At 40.7% G+C, this 27,060-nt stretch overlaps 1 protein-coding gene across 3 annotated transcripts in view; it reads left to right on the forward strand.

Moving 5' to 3' along the window:
* The window catches only part of LOC106829732 (uncharacterized), a 165,397-nt gene that overhangs the window by 49,022 nt on the left and 89,315 nt on the right, over nt 1–27,060 (forward strand). For all 3 annotated transcript variants that reach the window (XM_070496708.1, XM_044757278.2, XM_070496709.1), the window contains 8 exons: nt 348–460; nt 842–977; nt 1,250–1,453; nt 11,411–11,603; nt 13,419–13,546; nt 19,935–20,135; nt 20,871–20,992; nt 24,173–24,401. In XM_070496708.1, coding sequence (XP_070352809.1) covers nt 348–460; nt 842–977; nt 1,250–1,453; nt 11,411–11,603; nt 13,419–13,546; nt 19,935–20,135; nt 20,871–20,992; nt 24,173–24,401 — 1,326 coding nt within the window. The remainder of the gene's footprint in view (nt 1–347; nt 461–841; nt 978–1,249; nt 1,454–11,410; nt 11,604–13,418; nt 13,547–19,934; nt 20,136–20,870; nt 20,993–24,172; nt 24,402–27,060) is intronic.

Consider the following 27,060-nt stretch of genomic DNA (forward strand, 5'->3'; position numbering starts at 1 on the left):
AACAAGACTAGATTAGAGAAGTTCAAGGTTCCAAATGTCTGCAAATATGTGTATCAGCTTTTCATGAAGTGAATCATGTGAAAGGTGGTGGCGGGGGTGGTGGTGCTGTTATTTAAATACTTTGAGTAGTTTTGTAAAATAAAGATTAAATAATAGTAAAAACAGTGACTTCTGATTTATTTTAGAAATCTAGATTTTCCAAATAGAAATGGATCAAGATGTCCTTCTACTTGTTCATCTAAATACGCCTTAGATCATAAGATTTAATTTTGTAATGACCCAAGCGTGATTTTCCTGATAATATTGCAAACGTTTATGTAATTCAACTAATGCTACTTTTTTGTTAGGATGAAAATATGAAGGAAGATGACCTTTCAATGGAACGAAATGAAAATGGCCTAGCACAAATAAGTCTCAGCCAACATGCTGACAAGCCTGTCAAGCAGGAAAAAGAGACAGGGTAAAATTAAATCATTTTATTGGTGACTCAAGGAAATGGATTAAACACTATGGGGAAAATTGAATGACTGATTTATGTGTAGGTTACATGTTAATTCAAAAATATTTGAAGCTGAAATAAAAGCAAGACTGTTAAAGCAGGTCAGACAACTAAATTAATGTTTCACCCTAGGACTAGGTTTTAACAAGAGTTACTGCTAAGAGAAATTACTTTTTATATTCATACATATGGAGTCATTATTTTCCCACCAGTGCATTTTTAAAGAGTTGCTATTGTGAAACTCTTTTAAGTTAAAGAAAATAACTTCAATTTGGTGTATGTGAATTTTCCGAACCACTTTGAGGGGAAAGGCATTTATTCTATTTTTCCTACCTGCTGAAGGTACAGCTTTGCAAGGGCCCTACAATTGCTGGGCTTGGATGACAGAACTGGGCCCAGTGATAGGCAACCTGTCCTGATGAGAGGGACCTACTTGTCCTTTCTGTATCTGCGTCACCTGCGAATCAGGGAGCTGCAGGTATGTGGATGGCCCTACACAGTGGATTCAGGCCTCTGAAATGTTTGGTTGTCTAGAACGGGAGCTTTTCTGCTATTTCAGTAGCAATGCATCTTTACACTTTGTACTTTGTTGTGATTCGTCCATGAAATCAGGCCTTTCTGGGGGTGGTGTGTTCCTTTCTCAGCAGTAGAGCTGACCTGCCAACCTCCAGGACCACATTAAGTTTTGCTCTTTAGAGTGGGGCTATCAAAGGGCAGGATCCTGACCCTATGCTTTTGTTGTCGTTTCAGCGCATCTGCTTAGGAATTCTGAACTATTTCAGATCTGTTGAGCGAACGCTGACCATCAACACTGCAGGCCTTACCTTGGTTGCAGGGAGCCTGGTCCCCACCAAAGAAGATAGTTCCTGGGTAACGATGGCCAAAGGAGGCTTGGGCACCTTGCAAGGCCTAGGAGCTCACCGCTATGTCCATGGGACATGTGCTGAGCACAAGGTGAGGGATCCTGCTGTGACTGCTTCTTCCTCTCTTATCCTGTCTCCTAAGCCACCTTCTTCTTAGCATCTGGAATCAGTTAACATGATGGAACAACAGGTGGGGGTTTCTTAGGGAAACAGTTTTTGAAAAACATTGTGGTGAAAAGGCAAATGGCTTTTTAACCACAATAAAATGCAGTGTCCACTTGAAAACAGGACAGAGTCAGAGAGCACTCTAAAAGCAGCCACGGAGGCCACACTAGGAAGGAAAGCATTTCAGCTGCTGGTTTGTTGACTTTGTAGTCAACAGAGCCATGAGGGGCCCTTTCTGTTATTCTAGCCTGAGAACCACATGTCCTTACAAAGCTCTTGTAAGCCCTCCTTGACATTGCTGGAGGTACATTTTGCCTCTTTCCTGTTTTCCAAGCCCCAAATGAAAAAACAGATTAAAAAACAAAGAAAAAAATTTCAAAGAGCTGAACAATAAAAAAAATCTTTCATGCCTACAAAAATCTGTTTGCCCTTTGGTGCTTTTAATATCTCTTAAATATATTTATTCTATAGTCTACAAAATTCATATTAAACTCTTTTCTTTGGGAGCCAAGTGGAAAATGCCTAAATTTTCTTGGAATATTGTAGACTCTCTTGCAATATTTTCATCTCAATCTGTAGAAAGTTTATTCCTGAAGGTAGCGTTTAATATGAATTTTATCTTCTTAGAAGATACTAGGTTGATAAATGTGAAAAATAAAATCTATTTAGCTATCAAACAAGTCATATTCTAAGTTGTATGACCCCTGATTTATGCTTGTCATGTCTGTAAAGGTGTGAAATCTTATTGTCAACTATAGCGAATATGCAGTATCCGGAGTAGCAATGTCCAAGGAAATATAATGAAGCCACATATATAATCTAAAATTTTCTAGTAGCCACATTTTAAAAAGTATAAATAAATGTGAAATTAATTTTAATAATATAATCTATTTAACCCAATGTATCCAAAATATTACCACTTTAAAATGTAATCAATATAAAGAGATCTTTGAGGAGACATTATACATTTTTTTGTACTAAGTCTTAAAAATCTGGTATGCAGCTTATATGTACAGCACATATCAACTCAGACAAGCCACACTGCAAGTGCTCAATAGCCACATGTGGTTAGAGGCTCCTGTATTGAGCAGTTCAGCTCTAGATATTGAAAAGCATTTTCTTATTTTTCCCATCCAGTCACCTAGAGTCCAACCTTCATTCAGCATCCGGGAGATTTTTTGATCTCTTTCCCTAATAAATACTCCCTTCACCCATTCCCTCACCATACACAGACTTCTTCTTTTACACCTCTGCCCCCCTCCTTTGCTCCTAGCTGTTAGTTAGTCAAGTCTGGTTAGTACACCTCTCAGTGGTGCTAGAGAGGAAGGTTAAGACACTTTTGAAAGAAACACGTCTTTCTCTTGCTAATATTGAGCCTGCTCATACCATAGCTGTGGTGTGTTATTTGCCAATAGATTAAAAAAAGATTTTTTTTTACCACTGAGCCCTCTCCCAGTTTGTTTGTTCTGGTATGGGTGTAAGGGGTAGAAATGAAGGAGGAGAGGGGAGACAAATCCTATCCTGCCCCCTTGATTGTAGGAGGAGCTGCTCAAGGGTAAGGCCATATTTCTTTCCCATGTTGTCATAAACAGTAGGAATAACAGCACCCTCAGAAGCTGCCAGCAGCTATAGCTACTACTTTAGTGTGAGAAACTCAAGGAAGTGGCCTTCTTTCAGTCTTTAATAGAACCATGTGGTTTAGCAGCACTCCATGTGTGTGGCCTTGTCAGCATTTAAAATAGAATGTCCAGACCTGGTTATGTGATTCTCTCCCATGTAGGAGATGGGAGGCACAGATGCTAATTTGTTGAGTTGATCTCATCAGGCCTAGGGCTGAGGCTACTGAGCGGGCAAGGAGCCCCAGGAGCTGACATTGGAGAAGATCTAAGATAGAGACCCCTTCCCTGGGCCCAGTGTGTTTGATGAGTAAAATCTTGGGCTAGTATTAACAAATATTCACTCAATGACAGTCCCAGAGAAGGAAAGCACCTGCAACCCATCACGGACGCTTGGCTACTTCAGGAGCTTACTTTAAGCGTGCGGCAGAGTAGAAAGAGACCCAGAATGAAAGGCAGCAGGCTTTTCCTGGCTGTTTGACCTTGAGTATGTCTCTTCAGGCACAGAGGCCTGACACCCCTTGGTGTGTTCAGGATCTGCCTGGACATGACATGCTAGTAGCAGAGGCTATCGTGAGCAAGTGGTGGGAGATGAGGCCTCAGAAGAAAGCAGGCCAAACCATGAGGGACTAGGCTTTCCTTAGGATATAGACTAATTCCAATGTTGGTGTGGAACAGAGAATTTTAAATAAGAGAAGTGTTCTCCTCCTTGCTTTGTAAATTTCTCAAGATCTTTGCTGAAATGTAATCATGTTTATTCCCTTGCTTGAAGTCTTGAAGTCCTTCATGAGTTTCCTCTTTCTCACAAGATAAAATCCAGGCTCCTTGATGACATTTACAAGGCTGGGCACAGTCTGGCCCCTGCCAACCTCTTGGACCTCATTTCCCTCCACTGTCCCTTTACCTCCATCCATAAGGAGCTGGATCTGGCCCTTCTCTGAATGGACAGAGCTGTTTCATGCCTCTGGGCCTTGTAAATACTGGCCCTTCCGTCCCTCACCTCCTCGTTCCTTGGTAAATGCCTACTCTATTCAAGAGTCCATTCAAATATCACCTCTCTGGAAGCCTTCCTACATCTCTATGCAGAGCTGACTGCATCTCCCCATGGCTTGTCTACCTCCATTACAGCACTCAGCTCAGTGCCATGCCAGACTGTTGGCTTATCTACTCCCACAGGCTGTCATTCATTCATTCACTCATTCATTCCACAAACGTTCTGACCAATAAATATACTAGGCACTGTTCTAGGCACTGGGGATAAAGCAGTAAATAAAACTGGCACAAACCCCTGCCATCTTGGGACTATTTAGTGGAAAGAGACAGACATCAAATAAATAACAAAGTAACATACTCTATATATCAGATGGTTTGGCAGCAAAGCTTCCTCAGACTTCCTAGCCCCTTACAGTTGGGTGGGGCCATCTGATAAGCTTTGGGCAGTGGGCTGTGAGCAGAAATGACATGTGTCACTTCCAGGCCAAAGATGCAAGAGCTGGTCGATGACCCTCCAGCTCTCTTCCCCTACTGCAGCCAATAGAGGGCACATGTCGAGCCACAAAACGGAAACATCTTGGATCTCTGGGTTGCTGCTGCAAGATAGCTGCCTAGAAAGTAACTAGTCCTGCAGCGGGCTCTGCATGAGAGAGAAATTAATTTTAACTGAAGACCACTGGGCTTTGGGATTGTTTGTCACAGAATAACCTAGCCTTTGTGGACTAGCAAAGATGGTGATAGGTGCCATGGAGAAAAATTAAGAAGGAAAGGAAGATAGAGAGTGGGGGAGGCTGGTGATGGATGCTGCAGATGTAAGTAGGCTGATCAGGGACAGCCTTACTGAGAAGGTACTATCTGAGTAAACACCTGAAGGAAATCAGGAAGCAAATCATGTGACTGACTGGGAGAAGAGTGCCAGGCAGAGGGGAGAGCCAATGCAAAGGCCCTGAGGCAGAATCATGCCCAGTAGAAATGCAGGAATAGCAAGGAGTACAGTGTAGCTAGAGTGAATGAGAGGGAAATCAGCAGGAAATGAGGTTAGAGAGATTGGAGGATGGGGAACAGGTTATGTAGGGCCTTGTGGACCATTGTGAGGACTGATTTGACATTGAGTGAGAAGGGGAGCTCTTGGAGAGTTTTGAGCAGAAGAGTGTTGTGATTTGACTTACATTTTAACACTCATGCTGCTGTATTGGGAATAGACTGAAGGTACTCTAGGGCCAAAGCAGAGACCAGTTAGGAGGTTATTAGATTGATCAAACTAGAGACGATGTGTCTAAGAAGACAGCATGGTAAGAAATGGTCAGATTATGGACATATTTTGAAGGTACAGCCAGTCTGATTTTCAGGCAGGTGGGATGTGGAAGGTGAGAGAAAGAGAGAAGTCAAGATCGATGCCAAAGTTTTGGCCTGAGCGTCTGGAAGTTTGGAGTTGCCATCATCTGAGATGTGGTTGGAGCATGTTTGTTGGGAAGATCAGGATCTCAGTTTAGGACACGAAAATTTTGAGATACTTACTAGATGTTCAGGTGGTAAAAGGAAGTAGAGAGTTGGATATGTATCTTTCACATAGTAGGTATTAAGTAAATGTTTGTTGGACAAAAGAAAACCTCCTTATTAACAGAATGGTTGTGAGATCACAAAAAGACAATGTGCTTTGCGAAGTATGTCATGCTGTTCAAATGAAGAAAAATTAGCTACAATAATAATGTTATACTCTGCAGGTGAGGCAGAGAGTAGGAGATATTTTTAATTTTCTTTTAAAAATATTTGAAAGATTGTAGCCAATGGACTGAGTCATTCACTTAACAAATTTTGATGAAATTCTTAAACTGGGCTATTATTATCTGAAATTAATGCAAAGATGATTTACAAAAAAGGTAAGCTTGTCAGAAAAATACTGTCTACATTGCCAAAAGACCTAAAACTCATCTTAATAAGGGATGGCAGAAACCAATAGATCGAAAAGAATGAATGATGGGCCACCAATTTTTCTCTCAAATAGTTATCTTGGCATCGGTTAATCTGCAGACTTAAAAACATATGAATCATTCCAAAGATCAGGTTATTTCTTACCCAAACAGGTAATTATTGGCTTTCCCTTCCTGCCACTTCTCTAAGCATAATATTGAAGGATCAACTCTGTAGACTACAAAACCTTTAGAAGGAGACTCTTCCACATGGCCATGGAAGAAATTAAAATAAAAAGGAAATATTATAAAGACTGCACCATAATCCTGCATGAAGTAATTTGATCACCTGGTCTTCAAAGTTCATCTCGTATGGGCATGAGCACACGTTTCAGAGACAGCAACCAAAGGAAGGAAAAAGAGGGAATATGTATGTCTACATAAAGGGCTTGACCAATGAGGTGGGAGTGGGGAGAGTGGGACAAAAGACCATTTAAATAGATCATGGCATTACAGACTGCCATTGCTTTCCGTCAGCTTCAGAACTCAAGCCAGTAGTCATTTGTTTAAAGTCTTATAAAATTCCCCTGTACAAGAACATCGAGAAAGGTCTTTTCGGGTAAAGTGGATAAATCACACCTCATTAAGTTGTCTCTTTTTTCCTCAATGGAGAGCTCATTTTGCATAACAGGCAATAGGAGCTAACTGCCAACATAAGCCAACATGCTGGTTTATAAACCTAAGCAAGCTGTTTAATTTTTGTACGTGACATGTCATCTTCTCAGCATCTTTTCTGTTCTCCACTGGTGCCTATCATTTGATAAGAAACAATACTTTCACTTTCGGAACTCCTAGTCAAAGGAAGCTCCTAATTATTAAAAAGTTTTATGCCTAAAGAATAGCAAAAAGCAAAGTAAGCCAAAAACAGTGACCTGCTAGAGGAGTGCTTAAGTATCAAATGCCCTTTTAATGGAATATTATAAACCACAGCTAATATTTAGAAATGCTCATACTTTTACTTATTGGAAGATTTCTAAGTTTCTGACTGAATAATTAAGAACTATAATTAAATGGGAAATTCATTAAAGAGGAGTCTCTTCAGAGAAAGTAAGTATTTCATTATCTGGTGTACTTATAATAGCACATGAAAGCTAATTATAGAACCATGGAACTCAAGGACTCATAGAGTACCCCTCGTCCACCTTTCTGATATTGACAATTAACCACGCAAGCACATGGTAATCTGCCCTGTTTGTGAAGCTTCCAGAGGGATTCCTGTAGGTATACAATAGGCAATGCAACATACACAAATCAATTGACGGGTCTACCGAGAGCCAGAATATCATGCCCGCTTGAAATATATAGATAAATGGATTCTACCCAACAACCGATTACTTAACTTAGCAAAATTTTGATGTTATAAGAATGAATAGATGGGGGGATAAAAGATTGGGAGCCATTGGTTCCATAGTTTAAATGACTCCTGAATAACAGCTAAGAAAATCAGATTCTTTATATGTATATATAATAACTAGTGTTGGTGAGAATGTGGAGGAATTGGAACCCTTGTGTACTGTTGATGGGAATGTAAGATGGTGCAGCCACTTATGTAAAACAGTATGATGGTTCCTCAAAGAATTACAAATAGAATTATCCTATGATCCAGCAGCTTCACTCCTGGGTATATACCCCAAAGAATTTAAAGCATGGATTCAAAGAGATATTTGTACACCTATGTCCATAACAGTGTTATTCACAATAGCCAAAAGGGAGAGGCAGCCTCCCAACTGTTCATTGACAGATGGACACATATGATATATACATACAATGGAGTAATATTCAACCCTAAAAAGGAAGGAAAATCTGACACATGCTACCACATGGATGAACCTTGAGGATATTATGCTAAGCGAAGTAAGCCAGATGCAAAAGGACAAACACTGTATGATTCCACTCATATGAGATATCTAGAGTAGCCAAATCTACTGAGATGGTAAGTAGAATGGTGGTTGTCAGGGGCTGGGAGAGGAGGAATGACGAGTTATTGTTGAATGGGTACAGAGTTTCAGTTCTGCAAAATGAAAAGAGTTCTGGAGATGCATGGTGGCAATGGTTGCACAACAATGTGAATGTACTTAATGCCACTGATCTATACCTGAAAATGGCTGAGATGGTAAATATTATATGTATTTTTACATTAAAAAAATATATAGGGCCTGGCCCAGTGGCACAGTGGTTAAGTGCGCACATTCTGCTTTGGTGGCCTGGGGTTTGCTGGTTTGGATCCCAGGTGCGGACATGGCACCGCTTGGCAAGCCATGCTGTGGTAGGTGTCCCACATATAAAGTAGAGGAAGATGGGCATGGATGTTAGCTCAGGGCCAGTCTTCCTCAGCAAAAAGAGGAGGATTGGCGGCAGATGTTAGCTCAGGGATAATCTTCCTCAACAAACAAACAAACAAAATATATATATATATATATAATGTAAACAACTAGGCCAATGTTTCTTAATCTTTTTTTATTATTGTTCCTCCCAAAAGGACTACTTTTAGACATTTTTTTCCCTAAGGGATCCCCTCCAAAGAAATGTTAATACAAGAGATATGCCATATATCTGTACAGTATGTATACTGTACTGTATATATTAAAAGAGTAAGATTTTTTTGCCCTCCGAGAACTACTTTTTACCCTGAATGTTATCACTCCCATTGAGCATGCGTGTATTGGCTATAATAACACTAGATGAGAATCTATGAGGGCAAAACACAGGATTTCTGACTGGCATATGTTAAAAATACAGGATCATAAAATCACAGACTAAAAGAAATCTATGCAAAAATATTAAAAGCCATCCATTCACCCGTTCTTTTACCTAGATATTTTCTAAGTACCTGTTGTGTTAGACCTTGTGCTAAACAATGAGGATACAATAATGAACAAAAATAGACATGTTCTTCACCCTCATAGTACTTATAATCCAATGGGTGAGACAAAGGTTGGGCAATAATCACACAAATAAATGTAAAACAGCAACCTTAGTAAGTACCTCAAAAGAGAGATAGTTGATGCTATAGGGAGCCCAGGAGGAGCTCCCTGTGAAAGTGATGATAGAGCTGAGGTTGGAAGATGAAGGGGCTTTAGCAAGGCAAAGGGGAAAGGAGACCTTTCCATGGAGAAGGGATAGCCTGTGCAAAGGACCTGTGGCCAGAGGGAGCATGGCACCCACAAGAAACCAAAAGGAGACATGAGTGACTGGGATATAGCGGTCTGGGTGGAAAGTGATGCAAAATGAAACTAGCCCAAGGTTTCTCAACCTTGGCACTATTGACATTTTGGGCTTGATAATTCTTTGTTGTGGGATGCTGTCCTGTACGTTACAGGATATTTAGCAGCATTCCTGGTCTCTACCCTCTAAATGCCAGTGGCACTTCTCGCCAGGTTGTGACAACAAAAAATGTCTCCAGACATGGCCAAATGTCCTCTAGGGAGCAAAAGCACATTTGGCTGAGGAGCACTGGAGAGACATGGGAAGGGGCCAGACTGTGTAGGCCCTGTTAAGGAGTTCTGCTTTATTCTGTGAGCAATAGGATGCCTTTCAGGGAAATTAAAGAGGAGGAGGGAAGACAATCAAAACTGCATTTCTGAAAGATCTTCTGCCAGCTGGGAGTGACATGGAGGGGAGGGAAAGCCCAGGCCAGAGGAAATGTGGATAGACCAATTAAGAGTCTAAACCAGTTTAGAAGCTCCTAGATTATCCTAGTGAATGATAATAACAGCTTGGACTAGGATGGTGGGCGGTGGAGATGCAGAGAAGTGGATGGATCTGAGAGATAGGCAGTAAAATCAACAGGACTTGGTGAGAGATTGGACAGACAGGGTGAGGCAGAAAGAGACATCAGGAATGATTCATGCTAGAGGAAGTAGATGGGTGGTGGTGCTATTTACTAAAATGGGGAAGCTGGAGATGGCCTAGGTTCGTGGGGGAGGATCACACGATTTTATTATGTAAAATTTGAGGGGCCTTTGAGATGCCCAAGAGCAGATGACAAAGAGATAATTGGATATGTGGGTCTGGAGGTCTAGGAAGTCTGGATTGGAGATACCAATTGGAGAGCAAATGGTCTAAAGAAGGTAATCTCAGCTTTGAAAGTGTACTATCTCCCAAGGAAGGAGTATAGGAGGAAAAGATGAGGTCCTAGGACTGGGGCTTGAGTGTGGCCACTCAATGACCAGATAAAGAAAAATACAACTCAAGCATCAAAGAAGGGATGGCTGGAAAGTTGGCAACAGCAATGAGAATGTAGAGTTGCAGAAGGCCAGGGAAGAGAGTGAATCAAGAAGCAGGGAATGGTAAACTGTGTCAGATGCTCCTGAGAGATTACCTAAGAGGACAAGAGAAAGTCTGCTGGATGTGCAGAAAAGATCATTGTTCGTCTTAGCGAAAGTAGTTTGGGTGGCTTGATGGAGAGAGAAGCCAGGTGGGAACAGGTGAGGAGTAGGAGGTAAGGAAGTGGAGACAGTGAGTGGAGATCACATCTTCAGAGGTTGGACCACGAGGAGGAGAGATATAAGGTGGAACCTGGGGAGGGACATGATGATATTTTCAAAACATGAGCATGTTTCAGTGTCAATTGGGAAATATCTAGTTCAAAGGAGCTGGGTATCTAAAAAGGAGAAGGGATGCTTCAGAGGTGGGAGAGAACGGCCTTAGAGAAGGGGAGCAGAATCGTCCCCTACGGTGCAGGAGGAAGCAGGAGAGCGCCATTCAGGTGGACATGAATCTTAGGGGAACACTGTTCAACCCAGTATATTACTAAGACACGAGATTGTGTTAACCTGATTAGTTTATACTTGTTAGAAGTATTGTAAGATTAAAACAAAAATATCTTTAACAACTAATGTTTATAGATCTCAAGTGCCTCGTATGCATGGTGTCATCTACTGCCTACACTGTTTTGGTGTCTCCACTGTCCCCATGTTACAGATGAGGAAACAGAGGCTAAGAATAGTTGAGTAACTAGCCCAGGGTGAGACCCTGGCAGAGTCAGGACCTGAACACAGGCATTCTGACTTCAGAGACCACCTTTAAAATTCAGTTCTGCTGCCTGCCTTGTTCCAGGTAATCCTGAGTTCATCAGGAAAAAACTTAGCTACTTGTCTACCTCAGGAAGTATCCCTCCCTGCCAACATTCTTTGCTGATATCTTTTTCTTTACATACAGCTTTTTATACATTCTGCACATCTACAGCTCCACGCTGACAGCCCACTGCGTGGGAGCAGAAGCCTGCTGCTTGGTCCCATTTGGGCTGGCAAAATATAGTTCTCTCTTTTCCGGTAACTTCTGGGCTTGGCTTTCTTTCCCCAGGTCCACAGCATCCAATTCATGGAGTTCTCAGAAGTGGAGAACCAGGATGACTACTACAGCACAGGAGCTGGCTACATCCACACCCAGGACCCGCAAGGAGTGCATGTCATGTATGACGAAGCCTTGAGTGATCTGAAGGAACTAGAGATGGAACTGCTGCTCGTGGCCAGCCATTACATTGAGAAAGAAAAAGGTCAGAGGTCAGATTTAAAAAAATCAACCAGCCAAACAAACAAATGAAAACCCCACTAAGGGCTCTCTTTAATACCTCCCTCCTCAAAATATAAATACATATCCAATAGCATCTGAAAATTCAATGAGCACACACACCTCCCCAACACACACCCGCTTTAAAAAGATATGGGTCTGTTTCCAGCTCAAGTCCCCCTTCTGCTCGAGACTGTGACTCCTCTTTCAGGAATCGATTATAGTTCTTCCTATAGTTTCGACTCTACTTCTTGCTGAGTGGCCTTTCTGCATCACTCACTGGGCCCAGGCAGTGTTGTGTGGAGCCCTGAGGGAAGCATTGTAAGCAAGTGAAATTAATGATTTTTTTACCCTAAGCAACAAAAAAAGTGATTGACCTTGGGGAAACTGCAGTTGGAAGCAGAGACATCCGGGTCCTAACAGAAAACCCGAGGATGCCAGAAGATCTGGCTAGGAAAATGCGAGCTAAGCCCTAGAGAGAGAAGTCATTCCTCAGGGTAATCAAATAATCCATAGTACGTATTCTCTCTTCCTTTGGGCATCACTCGAGTGTATCCAATTTTAGCAAAAGGTAAGGAAACAATATTCCTTTTGGAATAATATGGCAGCATTAGTATTACCTTTGGCAAGAGCTTAGTTTCTAGACACATTGCAACACCTAAAGGGAAATTTAGCAAGCATCTGTGCTCTTTTGTAATATATGTAGACTGCAATTAAGAATAATTCATGTTCATATTGTTATGAAATGCTGCTCCAAGAATATTTCACAATTAACCCTTCAGATCCCAGACAGAATTACCCTAATATCAGATTGAACTCTTGTCCTATCTTTGCCGTGGACAACTGGGATCTGAATCATGGGATGCAGTGACGGCATCCGACCTTCCAGGCCATTAAATTTCAGCTTTTTTGCTGTTGGCTTTACTGGTTCTCCCATATACTGATGCATCATTTTTGTCGATATTAATCTATAATACCATTGCAACTATTTCCAGCTGCTGAGGATTTAATTTGATCGAAACATTTAGGCAGTAGTCATTTAGCCACGTGAGCATGTTCCGACTGAGCGAGTAAGGGTACAGTCATTCACTGTGAAACGATTTCCCAAGTGCTGCTGGAGAAATTCCTCATCACAGTCTTTCTCTCGTTCAGTTCCCATCATATACTTGATAATTATTGAACTCAAACTCCAGCACCTGAAAATCTCTTACTTTTTGATATCCCATTCTGAAGTAGACCACTCAAAACTTTCAAGCAATAATAATGCTGACAGTGAAAACTAACATTCATATAGTGGGAAAATATTTTAGCTGAATAATGACAATGATTATCTTCCTTGATTTAAATTAGTAATTAACATAGTTAAAGAATATCTTAGAAACATCTCTGAAAAGTTTGGACTTGGCTGGCATCAATTGAAATAGCAGATTATGTGGAGTATGTGTTATTAAGCCACCAGGGACCTGTTTTTAGAGAAGGAGAAACATACATTTTGCCTTTAAATTATAGGTTCAAGGACATTTCAGTAAAATTTCGTGTTAACTGAATTTTAGTTATATTTCTAAAATTAGTCTTCAAAACTAAAATTAAAAAGTAGAAGTCAACAAGTATGAACTTAGGGCCCAGTGTCTGCTCATGGCTCTTGAGTTGTTTCTTAGGAATCCCAGGACTCAGTTTTAATTCTTAGGACTGAGTGTTTTCATCCATGAAGTGGAGCTGACAATCCGAGGGGCACATTTTTAATAGGAGTAGCTTCACGAAGAGGCCTGTCTCTGGTCATTCTCATCCCCTTCTCTCCCAGGTCACAAAGAGGGCAGTGAGTCAAGTACTGGCCAGGACTGGGGATGGGCCCACGCAGGGGTGGACAGATTTGCTGTGCTGTATGACATGTGGACTTGGGAAGCAGCTCTTCTAGAAAACAAGCGCCAGGTATTTTTGCCTAGAATACAAAACATCTGTTAAGCATTCTTATAAAACCCAGTATTTTTCTTTTAACCCAGTGGGTCTTTTGGGGCAGCTCCCAATAAAGTGAATAATTATTTTTATTTAAATACTCTCAGCTACTTGTAAGGATGTGAGTAATAAATTTTCTTTTCTTTACTGTGGTTCATCGTTACAAAAAATAAAGTGTGAAGGATACTGCTTTATCTTACAGCATCCTTTGTTTAGGCCCTTCTTATAATATGTATGCTTTTAGTGAGAATGAATGATGCTTCTGTTCATGTTCATTATCCTGTGAGGGACAAGCCTCACGTTGCTAAACACAGACAAACTGACCTTGCTGTGGCCTTTAGAAGTGTATGCCCTGTGTGGGTGGGTGAAAGCCGTTGGGCAAGGGCTGATTAATACAACAAGTTGCCAGGGTAAGTTTAAAGCAGCAAAACAGCGAGTTACTAAACCATCATTCTGTCATTAGCGGTTCATATCCCAGTAATAAATGAGACACTGCTCTCTTCTGTGTCCTTAGCGTGGATTATTAGCTCTTCTGATAATCACCAACCCTTGGGGGATTCATCAAACATTAGGTATCTACTACGTACCAGGTAATCTTCCAGACATTCGGAGCATATAGATAAATAAGTGAAGATGATCTCTATCTTTAAGGAAGTTCTGGTCTATAAAAATTGATCCAATCTTGAGCCCAAAATTACAACCCAGAGGCTAACAGCTTGTAATGGAGGCACGTGCAAGAGCCACGGGACCTCAGTGAGGGGAGGGATTTGCCCTGTTGGGGGCTATCAGAGTAAAGGACATTTTGGCAAGTCTTCTCAGAGGAATAAATATTTATTCTTATTATTAAAAGATGAGTAAGATGTTGTCTGTCAGAGCAGGAAAGATTCTTATCCAGAGGAGATAGCATTAGCAACGTCAGGGGGGTATGAAGTGGAGATGGCGAGTTTGGAGAATGGCAGGAAGACTGCTATGGCTAGGATGTAAAGGCAGGATGAGAAACGAGCTAAACATATGTTTTGGGTGCAGGCTGTGAAGGGCCTGCTAATCCAGGCTTCATTTAGAGTTTTTCTTATAAACAAAGAAAAGTCGTTGGTGAGTTTCAGTAGGGGAGAAACACAATTGTAGCTTTGTTTTCAACAGCTGTTTGGGTGCCCGTGTGAATAGATGGAATAGAGAGCTCCTGGAGAAAAGAAGTGCAGTGACGGCAACAGTGACCTGAAGAGTTAGGAGGGGACCTACACTCAGGATGTAATTGTGAAAATAGGAAGGAGGGACAGACTTGAGAGCACTTTGCAAAAGTGGAAAAGGCAGGATTTGAAGACTGGATGTTGGCGTGAGAGAATAAGAGCGGAATTGAAATGACTTCTTCTGGGTCAAGGAGGAGGCTGTTAACTGAAACAGAATTCAGGAGGAGGGGCTTCTTTTGAGGGGAAGATGATATTGAGTCTAGGACACAAGGCCTGTGAGGAGAGTTGGCTAAAACCCAGGTGTACATGTTTTGTGGGAGCCATAGGTTTGAAGTTCCGGAGCAGATATGAGCTGAGGTGTGAAGGTGGAAGTTGAACCACAGTCATTAGTTCAAATGCCTAGCAAAAGCCAGAGATATCTGAAATGGGTCCCTGGGTAACACTTCCATTTAGGGGGAAGGTTGTGGAACAAGAATCCGTGAGAGGAACAAGAAGGAGTAACAAAAGAGACTGGAGAAAAAAGGAAGGAATAGCGTTATGAAAGCCAACTGAAAAAAAAGTGTTTTCATTAGGAGAAGATGGTTGCTAGTGTGGAGTGCAGTGAAACATCAAGAAAGATGACTCCTAAAGTCATCAGGTGGCTACCAGCTTCACAGGACTCTCTCAGGAGAATGTGGGGGTGGAAGCCAGGTTACAGCATGCTAACATGTGGTCAGAAGATGAGGAAGTGGAAATGTTTTCCTTGAATTGTTTTTCTAGTAGAATAGATGGTTTACTGTTTCCTCTACTCCCTGGTCTGTTACTCATGGGGATGTAGGTCACCCAATCTTTGAAGACAACTGGCTGGGCTGAGAGGGTGCACGGCTTGGGCTTTGAAAACTTTTCCCCCTTTTAAAGATAAGTGGCCTCTCCAGTTGCAATTTGCATCTGCAACCTTGATCTGCCAATGAGAACCTTACTTTGATCAACTGAGTAAATGAGAGATTTAGACTCAGTGTAGTAACTGGAAAGGCTGCATTACGTGTAAATAAGACAGAATCCTCAAACTCGACAAGTTTATTGGTCCAGACATGAGTTTTAAACATCCCCCCTTTTCTGTACTCCCTCTGCCCACCTTCCTTTTCAATGCTTCTAGACCTCCTATGGAGGCCCCAGGCAGGACTCAACGGCAGAGAAGGATAGAAGGGCAGAGAGGACTGAAAACAAACCAGTTTCTCTACGCTTTAGCCTAGGGTTCATTCTGCGCTAAGCAACCAAGGTTGTCCACTATGGTTCCTTCTATGGAACATGAAATTACTTTAACTGAAAGCAATTGTTGGAAATATCTTCCTCTTTTCCAACCCTGAGAATAAGTTCCCTCTAGAAACTGAGCTAGCTGTGCCAAAACTGTAAAATGTGGCCTTCTAAATCAGGAATTCTGTCAAAAGAACCAATTTTAATGGATAAACCAGATTTTTATCTAGTGTACAACTGATTTCCTCCAGGACTGATTCTACTGCCAAGTTTCCTCAGCTGCTTTTGATTGTTAAATATATTGGAATCACTAGAGTTAAGAATTGCTCAAACACATTGGGTTGTCTTAAATCCTTAAAGTAACCATATTATGTGGAAACAATCATAAAATTAGAGCTGTGTGAATTTAGGTGGATTAAGGGACGCTGAGAAGCCAGACATCCAATGTACCAGCTCCTACGGGGTACTCGTACCAACTTCTACTTCTCTCCATGGCCACCAGAGGACACACTTTCAGGGTAGTAATTTGAATTACTGTTTGGAGCACTAAAAAGATTTTTGTTATTCTTTCGAAAAGAAAAAAAAAAACCCCAATTCTGTGACAAGTTCTACCTAGCATTGATTTTCTGTTTTGTACTTCGATTGGACCTAAAATACTATTCTTAAAAGTTTTTTAAATCTCAGAAATAAAAAAAAAAAATTTGAGGTAAAGATAATATAAACAAAGTAAGGTTTGAGATTATTCATTTTGGCGATTTTTCTATTTTCTCCAGTATTTGATGCCCACCATCAGTAGGTACCATGTATTGTTTTGTCTGAGAGTTGGCCCTTGACACACACAGATGACATTTGACAGGCTGGGAAGACTTCTTAGACAAATACCAGCCCAGAGTTTAAATGGAAATGAGCTGGTTAGCAAACAGAAAAGAAATAGAACCCGTGAGGCGGAAAGATCAAGGTCCTACGCCTGTTGGGAAAAAAATCGTAATAAAATTATGCAAGGGTCCTTCTGAGAGCTTCACGAGTTTGTGACCAAAGCTTAAAAAGCCTTATCAGATTAAAAACAGAGCCACATCTTCCTTCTCAATGCCTAGGGTTGCCAGGTAAAATATGACAATATTTGGAATGTATTTGTACTAAGAAAGTATTCACTGTTTATCAGAAATTCAAATTTAACTAGATGACCTGTATTTTTATTTGCCAAATCTGGCAACCCTGTAAACAACAAAAGTGAGCGTGGCAATTTAGCGCCGGCCTCTGCAACCTGGTATCACCAGATTGAAATCACCAGCAAGAACCCTCTCCACGAACTTCCCCTGCCAAATAACCAAACAATAGGATTCTTTGTACAAAAACAGGTCAAAGCAATGCAAATACTATAAACCAGCTCCTGGGATTGCCCTGGTCCAGTCGAAAAGGTTCAAGTTAGTCCAGCATGATTTAGGGAGGTAATTGTTTCTTTGCTAATCTCCTCCCAGGCTACTGAGTGATACCCTTCTTGCCCCATCTAGTCACTCCTTCATTTCTGCTTTGTCTTCCGCTATTTAACATCGAATGTCATTCTAGAGCAGAGCTCTGTGGACAAAACGAGGTAATTTAGACCACCCTGCTTGCTTCCCTTTCTCCCGGGCTCCCTTACCGGCAGGGGGAGCTGCACCATCCTTCATTTCACACTCTCTGAGATGTGAGTTTCTAACCTGTGGAGCACGTTCTGCGTCCTCAGCTTTTAGCCGCCTTTGGTGTTTTCCTTCACATACTAAGCTTGACACGAGGTGCCTTAGACCAATGCTTCCCAAAGAGTATCCTGCAAAACTGGATGCTAAATAAAGTGCCCCCCAGCTTTCCCTCCCTGAGCCTTAGCATGGAAGCCCTCAGATCCTGGTCATCTATTAATAAGGCAGTACTTGATTCCTAGTCTGCTGTTGATTCTCGTCTGCTTCGCTTCCTGGGAGCCGCAGACGCCATGAGTGGCAAGATGGACACACTCCTGGTTTTTCCTGCTGTGGGGTTCCTTTATTCCCCTTTGCCTCCTGTGCCCTAAGTAGTGCTTACACCTTCTCAGTTCTTCCTGATTTTGCATTCTTAGCCATGGACCTCCAGACAGTGAGAGGGGCTCTTTACCTCCTTTTAGGATGTTCTTTACTTTGTTAAGAAGAGGTCTGACTTCCTGGCCTCCAGCCACCAGGAAGACCAGCACCCCAGGAAACAAAACACACTCTTTCTCTAATGCATCCCAAAGTATGCAAGGCTGTCCGGTGGGTGGAAATTGCAACCTCAACAATTCACTCCTTGCTGACAATTACATGCGGTCACACACTAGGCAAGGCCATGTGTCTTTGGTGACATGGCTTTTGGTGACAGTAGGAGCTGAGGCCCTTCAGAATGAGAGTGAAACCTCCATGAGAGGAGCTAGTCACAGAGGAATGTTTGGGGAGGGGCACCTTGAGCTAAAACGCTGAGAAAGGATGTCTTGGATTTGATGGCAGAGGAGAGTAAGGAATTCATTCACTTGTGAGACCAATGGGAGTAAAAGTTCAGAAGCTTCCAGTCAGAGCCAATTTACCTATCAGGCGATACAGACTCGCTGTTCAAGATCTAAGAGCTTTTCAGGGACCATTGAAAATGTTTGAGATCTGAAAAAAACCCATACATTACTCTAAAATATGAAAAAAATAAAATAGATATCAATAAATGCTCAATTACATGTCTGTAAAATGTAAAAACTTTGTCAACTGAGCGCTTAGAAACATCTCATGACATTTGAAAACTATAGATGAGATTTCCTCTGTTCATAAGAATCCTCAGGTATCTACTGCCCAGAAATTATAGCCAATCATTAATTAAATGTATTGCTCATGGCTAAATAATTCGAAAAGCAAAATTATAAGTATCATTTAACATTTTTAAAGAAAAAAATTTGATTGTTTGTTTTAATATATGTTTTAATATAGTTGATATAATATTGGACAGGGTTTCCAAAAGTAAGAGTGTCTCAGGCCTGTGAAGGTTTTGAAGGAGCCCTAAAACAGTAATTACGTTGTTCAAAACTACTTACTTACCTTGGCCTTAGGTCCCTGTTTGGCATTCCAACCCCGTGATCTCTGAAGAGCTTTTCTGATTAACACATGACTAATTACACACAAATAGAATTTACACACAGAACAGAAATTCCTTAAGCTCACAGACAAAGGTAAAAGCAAAATAAAGAGCATGTCTTTCTAAATTCCCACGCTAAGAACCCCTTCGACCGTTAGTGTCTGGAAGCTTTCTTTGGTTTTTAGAAAAGACTTGTGAACTCCACTAGAAAAGCTTCCTCAAGGCCTTTGAGAGTTCTGGACACCAGGCCCTTCTGAATGGAGTCTGGTCTGGTATAAATGGCTTTGTATTTAGCGGGGGCTATCACCCTTGGCCTTCCATTCTACTGCCCCCTATCTTTCTACATAGGTGAAATTTGGGCCAACTATTAAGAAGGGGTCAGAAATGGGGCTGAGGCTATAGAAGAGGGGAGGAGTCTGCATGCCCACCTTTGGTGATGGAGTAAAATGGGGGAAGGAGAATGGGTCTGTGGAGAAAGGTGTTGGAAACAAATATATTTGATTTGACATTGTGACATTGAATGCATTGTCTCTTTGGAGATTATAACTGTTAGATATATGTTAATAATTATATAACCTCCCTTTTAATTTGTGGAGAGCAGGGGAAGAGGCAGAGGGAAAACCAGTGTTCTTTCCTTGCCCTCCCTAACTCTGTGGGTTTACTAATTGCTCCGATCTGCATTGGGGCTGCAACTGCTCACACCAGGCTGGTACCCAGAGGTGCAGAGCTGTCTCTCTCCTGCTGATGCCAGGGGGCTTTCCAAAGTAGGGGGTAGCTGGGGCCTCACCTCTCTTTGCTTGGCCCTAGGGCTGCCTCTGCTGTTCCCTGACTATCAACCTTATTTGCAGCTTCTTGACAGTTACTTTGAAGCCTACCAGCACGTGCTGGACCCCGAGGAGAGGTTTGCCTTAGCACAAGTGATCACTGACATCATGCACAGGTGCCCAAGGTTTGATCTCAGCCACCCTTATTTCATTAAGGCCTACCAAGATGAATGCACCTGCCTGAGGCTTCACCTGCAGCTGGTCAGGGGCATCCTCAACCAGCACGTGAGTACAATTGGATTTAAAAATACTACATGTGAGAAGAGGATGGAAAACACCCGCCAGAACTGAAAACTGCAGAACCTTCCATTGTGGATCTAGAATCTAGGTTTTCAAGGGCAGTGTGTACAGCATGGTTTTTGTAAGGTCATTTGCAGTGTTGAATTCCAAGCATAACCACAGTCTTAAAGGGAGTTTTCCAACCCTAATTACATTTAATGGTGTATATAGAATGGAAAACCTACTTGCATTAGATCATAGGGTTTTTCAGTAGTGAAAGGATTAAACATACCCTCTTCAAGACATTAGTGTATAAAATTATGTTTATTATTTGTTTAACATTGTCACTATTTTTAGGACACTAACGGAAACAATCACAGGGTATGTCCTCTAGGGAAAAGCTAGTGGCAGGAAGTAAGCAGGAGACAAAGACCGTTGCAGTATGCTTACCTTACGCCTGCTTAGAATTTTTTCCTTGTAGTCAATTATTTGACAGAAGTTTTCTTGTGGCTCTTAAGATTGTCGGAAGTGGGTTGCCTTTGCTATTCTTGGCTGACCCTTGGCTCAGACTGAGAGACCAGCATGTCTCTGTGTGAGCAGATCCTCAAAACGAAGTCTGGGTGAAAATTAGTGGAATAATGGAGACACGCAAAGGGCTGATGTTCTCATGCCGTGGCTCATAAGCCACGTCCGTGGAAAAGTTTAACTTTTCTAATTTTAACTTTTATGTTACATTTCTAGATAGAGCGTCAGCGGGAGTATGTCCAGAGGCTCTGGCAACAAGGCCCTCCAGATGATAGCAATAAATTTGGACTTCCCCTTAACGTAATTTGCAAACAACTTATTTCCATCAACAATAGCTGGTAAGTTGGTGTTGTCTTTAGACATTTTACATTTAATCTTCTAGGCAAGTTAAGGTATGATGTTAAGTCGAAATACTATTCTGCAAAGCACCTCTCAAGTATTTGGGGAGATGAGAGAAGTAGATATAAAAGCCACAGAAGAGGAATTCCTTGCATACCCAATATCTGTTTGCTTTGTAAGTAATAAAGAATTGGAGGCTGGCGCTGGCCCTGTGGTGCAACTGTTAAGTTCGTGTGCTCCACTTAGGTGTCCCAGGGTTTGCTAGTTTGGATCCTGGGTGTGGACCTACGCACCGCTTATCAAGCCATGCTGTGACAGGCATTCCACATATAAAGTAGAGGAAGATGGGCATGGATGTTAGCTCAGGGCCAGTCTTCCTCAGCAAAAGGAGGAGGATTGTGGGTGGATGTTAGCTCAGGGCTAATCTTCCTCAAAAAAAAAAAAAAGAATAGGAGGCTATAGAAGAAAATATAGGCAGTACACTCTTTGACATTGATCTTAGCAATATCTTTTCAAATACCACATCTACTCAGGCAAGGGAAACAAAAGAAAAAATAAACAAATGGGACTACATCAGATCAAAAATCTTCTACAAGGCAAAGGAAACCATGAACAAAATGAAAAGACAGCCCACCAACTAGGAGAAAATATTTGCAAATCATATATCTGACAAGAGGTTAATTTCCAAAATATATAAAGAACTCATACAACTCAACAACAAAAAAACCAAACAACCCGATCAAAAAATGAGCAGAGGATATGAACAGACATTTTTCCAAAGAAGATATACAGATAGCCAACAGGCACATGAAAAGATGTTCAATATCACTAATTATTAGGGAGAGAAAATCAAAACTACAATGAAATATCACCTTACATCCATCAGAACGGCTGTAATCAACAAGAAAAAAATAATGAATGTTGGAGAGGATTTGGAGAAAAGGGAACCCTCATACCCTGCTGGTGGGAATGCAAACTGGTGCAGCCATTATAGAAAACAGTATGGAGATTTCTCAAAAAATTAAAAATAGAAATACCATATGATCCAGCTATCCCACTACTGGGTATTTATCCAAAGAACAGCAAATCAACAATACAAAGAAATTTATGCACCCCTATATGCATTGCAGCACTGTTCACAATAGCCAAGATGTAGAAACAACCCAAGTGCCCATCAACTGATGAATGGATAAAAAAGATGTGGTATATATGTATACAATGGAATACTACTCAGCCATAAAAAAAGCAAAACCATCCCATCTGCAACAACATGAATGGACCTTGAGGGCATAATGTTAAGCAAAATAAGCCATACAGAGAAAGCAAACACCACATGATTTCACTTATATTTGGAAGATAAACAAACACATGGACAAAGAGAACAGACTAGTAGTTACCAGAGGGGAAGGGGGTGGAGGGAAGAGTGAAAGAGGTAAAGGGGCACATATGTATGGTGATGGGTAAAAACCAGATTATTGGGGGTAAGAGGCAGTCTCTACAGAAACTGATGTATAGTAATAAGCACCTGAAATACACAATGGTATAAACCAATATGACCTCAGTAAAGTAATTTTTTAAAAAAAGAATAGGAGGCTAGAATTTAATCTTATGTCACTGGATACGGAATCTTCATTCCCTTGTGAAATCCTTTAAAAAAGCAGTTGCTCTTGAAATGCTGTCAGAAGATTTAATCGGAGGTGCCACACAAGCTAACATATATGAAACTGAGATGTGCTTAAAAGTTTTTCAAAAAGGAATTTCTTTATTGTAGCAAGTGTCACCAAAAAAGTTTCTGCAGACTCATCTTGTGACCCCACCCCTTTAAGGAGTAGATTAAATTTCCTGAGATCACTCAGAGAGAGTATATACTTTAGGTCATGCCTTTGACATATGGTCTGATTCCTCCATTCCCTTCCAGCCTTAGAGGGTAGAGAGGGAACCAGGAAGTGGACGACAAGTCTTAGGTTGGTCCATGTGGCCCAAGATCACAATCGCTCTATCACCTCCAAATTGATGGAGAAATTGTCCAGCTCCTTTCAACGTCCAACAAATATTTTTTGAGCACCTGCATGTACCAGGCAGTGTACTAGGAGCTGGGGACACAGATGTGACCAACAGAGGCATGGCCCTATGCTCCTCTGAAGGGTACAGTCCAGGAGTGCCGGCAGACTTTCAGTAGGAAGTTGCTCCAATGGGCTATGCTCTCATCCTGGGGACCAGCAAAGTGCCATGGCTTTCACAGCTGAGATTCTAACTTCGTCTCTTGAGGAAGACCCCTGGGAGTTCCAGGCACGAGACTGCCTTTTCTCTACAGACCTTTCTCAGGACTGACTTCACTGTAATAAGCATGACACCAGCTGTGTGTGTGCAGCTTGCTACGGCAAGAATCTACTGTTCAGGAAATGGTTCTTGGCAGAACATTCTAGGGCCATTTGGATACTAAGACTGTCAGAATAGTCTCGAAAGCAAATGTTATTCGCTCGATGAAATCCCTTTCCAGACTTAGGGTTGTACTTTTTAAGATCCAGGACTAAGAAAAGCTCCATTTGTGTAGATTTAAGAAGTATTTATGTTCTTTAGCTCTATGTAAGTATAAAAAGGCCCTTGGCTTGTGCTGGGTCTGTTACTTCCAAAGGAACAACCTACAGACAAGCGTTTTATCATTTCTGGCCTCATCCATTTACAAAATATAACATAAATGATTCCAGAAGTAGTGTACAGAATTTAAAAATTGTCTTTGTCCATTAACATTTTGGAAAAATAAAAGGGATAAAGACAGGTGAAAAGCAGAGACCAACCATGGAAATTATTTCTTTAATATTTAGTCACTTTTATTTTAAGTTATTTTGTTTTCAAATATTTGACTATATATTGCTTATTGCAACATCAATAGGTTTGCCATATACAATTTAAGAATTCTATTCTTATCGGGCTTTTAGAATATCTTCCTATGTCCTCCAGTTTTAAAAGGGTTCACATTAAAGCAGAGAACGTGTTGTATAATCCAGTGTGTTCCCCGAATGGCCTCTGAGGTCCCTTCAAGCTCCCAGTTTTTTATAATGTCCTGGATTATAAGACTCATTTTATTGGTCTTTAAAAATATAAAATTCAAATATCTTTGGATACAGACTAAGTTCTTCATTGTGTAAAATCGTCATTAATTGTTCCTCTTTTTTAAGCCCAGCTTTGAAAAACATTTATCTGCTGGAATTCCACCCTTCCCTGGGCCTGGCATCGCTCATCCCCAGAGCCCTCGAACACCTCCTCCAGGAGGCCCGCCGCACTTACAGACCCACCACAGCCAGCCGCCTCGCCTTGCTGGAGAGACATGTGCTGCGGCTGGCCCTGGACGTCTGGCTCTCCCCGGCCAAGCCTGAGTCCTGGTACAGCACACAGCTCCAGAAGGATGTAGGTTCTCTGAAGGGGGTAGGGGGGTTCTTGGCAAAGAGACTATTTCCTCCCAGATGTTACTACTTAGCTTTGCTTTTCTGTTTGGCTCTATTCCCCCCTATTTGGCCAGAGACAGATCATAGTCACAGGACTTACATTTTTATGTGATTTTTTTTCATTTTTGGTCAAAGTTTGTATTTTATTAGGATGCTGCTTCAATTAAAACTAGAAGGGAGTTGTACCTAGGTATGCGGAAAATGTTTTCTGGTTTATTTATATGTTAACAACATACATTTTTAATTAAAAATTATTTATTTTTTCCTGCCAAGACTCTTCCTAAAATTTACTCTTTTTGTCCTGAGCTGAGATCTAGTAGAGGAGAGAGAGAACTGAGTGAGGAGTCAGGGACCTGGACTCAAGTTCAGCTTTGTCATTAACTCGCTGTGTGACTCTGAGCAAGTCTGTTAGCCTCTCTGAGCCTCACTTTCCTATGTTGTCACGTTATGTTCATGTGTTTGGGGGAAGGTGGGTGGATGTGAGCTCAGTGATCTCTGAAGCCCCTTCTAGCTTTAATGCTCTATTATTCAAACTGTGGCGTGGTGATGTCTGTGGTGTTGGTAGCTGGATTTAAATCTTTTGCTTTTTCTGTTGAGGCTGTCACAGGTGAGCATGGGGTTCCAATTTGACCTTACTCTGTGTGGGTACTTGCTGTATGAGGAAGAAACTTTCAAGGGCCCCAGCTGCCAAAAATATCTATTCCATGGGCCTGCCTAGGCCTCCTGTACCCTCCTATCCAAACTAAAATTTTAAATTGATCAAAATAATATAAAATTACATGTAATTTTAGCAAAAGAGGAAAGAAAAAAAATTACCCTCAATATAACCACTGAAATGGCATTTGTAATCATTATTTTTCTGAATTCAAGTATTCTATTATGCATGTTTTACAGTTATAATCATATCCTTTGTACACTATCTCTTGTTTTTCTCAGTTAACATTATATAATATATTTTTCCATATTGCTAGCTAGTCCTTATACTCACCTTTATGACTGCATAATTCCCTTAAGTGATGAATCTTGGGATTCATTTTATCTAACCATTTCCCTATTGATAGGAATTAAAGTAGTTTCCAATTTTTCATCATTATTAAAAATGCTATAATGTACATTTCCAATGCTTACAGATTTTTCCATATTTTGGATCAATTCCCTTTGATAGATTCTTGGAAGTGGAATTGCTGAAACAAAATTTAAGTCTTTGGATACATGTTAGCAGATTGCTTTCCAAAAGGGTTGTGCCAAATTATAATTCCACCAAGAATGTATGAGTGCCATTTCTGCTATAAGTACAGTATTAGGCGTAAGTGTGTAGTGTCTGTGCTAATACATACATATATATAAAAGGTGGCATTACACTATTAACTTTCATTTCTTTGCTATTTATTGACATTAAATATTCTTGCAAATATTTTGTTGCTAGCTGTATTTTTGGTGAATTTATTGTTGTTTCCCTTTGTTTATCTCTTGGAATCCTAATGTCATTCCTATCCACTTAAATGTCATTCCTTTCCACTTCTCAAATAAAACTTTAACCCTTTTGTCCATCATATTTTATGCAAATATTTCCCCCTATTTGTCTTTTTATTTTTTTAATAGAAACTTCTTATTTCATATATTAAAATCTATTGACCTTTTCTTTTGTGATTTCTTCTATCCTCCTAAATCCAGAAAGCAAAGCTTCCTCTAGATGTTTCATATTTGTCTTATTTGATTCTAATTTTTTAAGGTTTTGATTTTAAGAAATATGTAACTCCTTTAGAAGCCAGACATATTACTTAAAAAAGCCATCAAACCACAAGGGAAGAGAGCATGAGAAGAATAAAGGAACAGAGAAGAACTACTAAAACATCTAGAAAAAAGTAACAAAATGACAATAAATACATATTTATCAATAGCTACTTTAAATGTCAATGGACTAAATCCTCCAATCAAAAGGCACAGGGTGGCTGATTGGATAAAGAAAAAAAAGACCCATATATATGCTGCATACAAGAGACACACTTCAGACCTAAGATACTCACAAACCGAAAGTGAAAGAATGGAAAAAGATACTCCATGCAAACAGCAAAGAAAAGAAAGCTGGGGTAATAATACTTATATCAGACAAAATAGACTTTAAAACAAACACTGTAACAAGAGACAAAGAAGGGCACTACATAATGATAAAGGGAACAGTCCAACAAGAGGATATAAAACTTGTAAATATCTATGCACCCAACATAGGGGCACCTAATGTATAAAGCAGTTATTAACAGACATAAAAGGAGAAATAGACAGCAACACGATACTAGTAGGAGAATTTAACACTCCACTTACACCAATGCATAGATTATCTAAGCAGAAGATCAATAAGGAAACATTGGCCGTAAGTGACACATTAGACTAGAGGGACCTAGAAGATGCATGTAGAACATTCCACCCCAAAACCACAGAATACACATTCTTTGCAAATGCTCATGGAACATTCTCCAGGACTGATCTCATATTAGGCCACAAAACAAGTCTCAATAAATTTAAGAAGATTGAAATAATACCAAGCATCTTTTCTGATGGTATGAAAGATATGAAACTAGAAATCAATTACAGGAAGAAAATCAGAAAAGCCACAAAATGCT

The sequence above is a fragment of the Equus asinus genome, chromosome 24 (genome assembly GCF_041296235.1).
Source record: "Equus asinus isolate D_3611 breed Donkey chromosome 24, EquAss-T2T_v2, whole genome shotgun sequence".
NCBI lineage: Eukaryota > Metazoa > Chordata > Mammalia > Perissodactyla > Equidae > Equus > Equus asinus.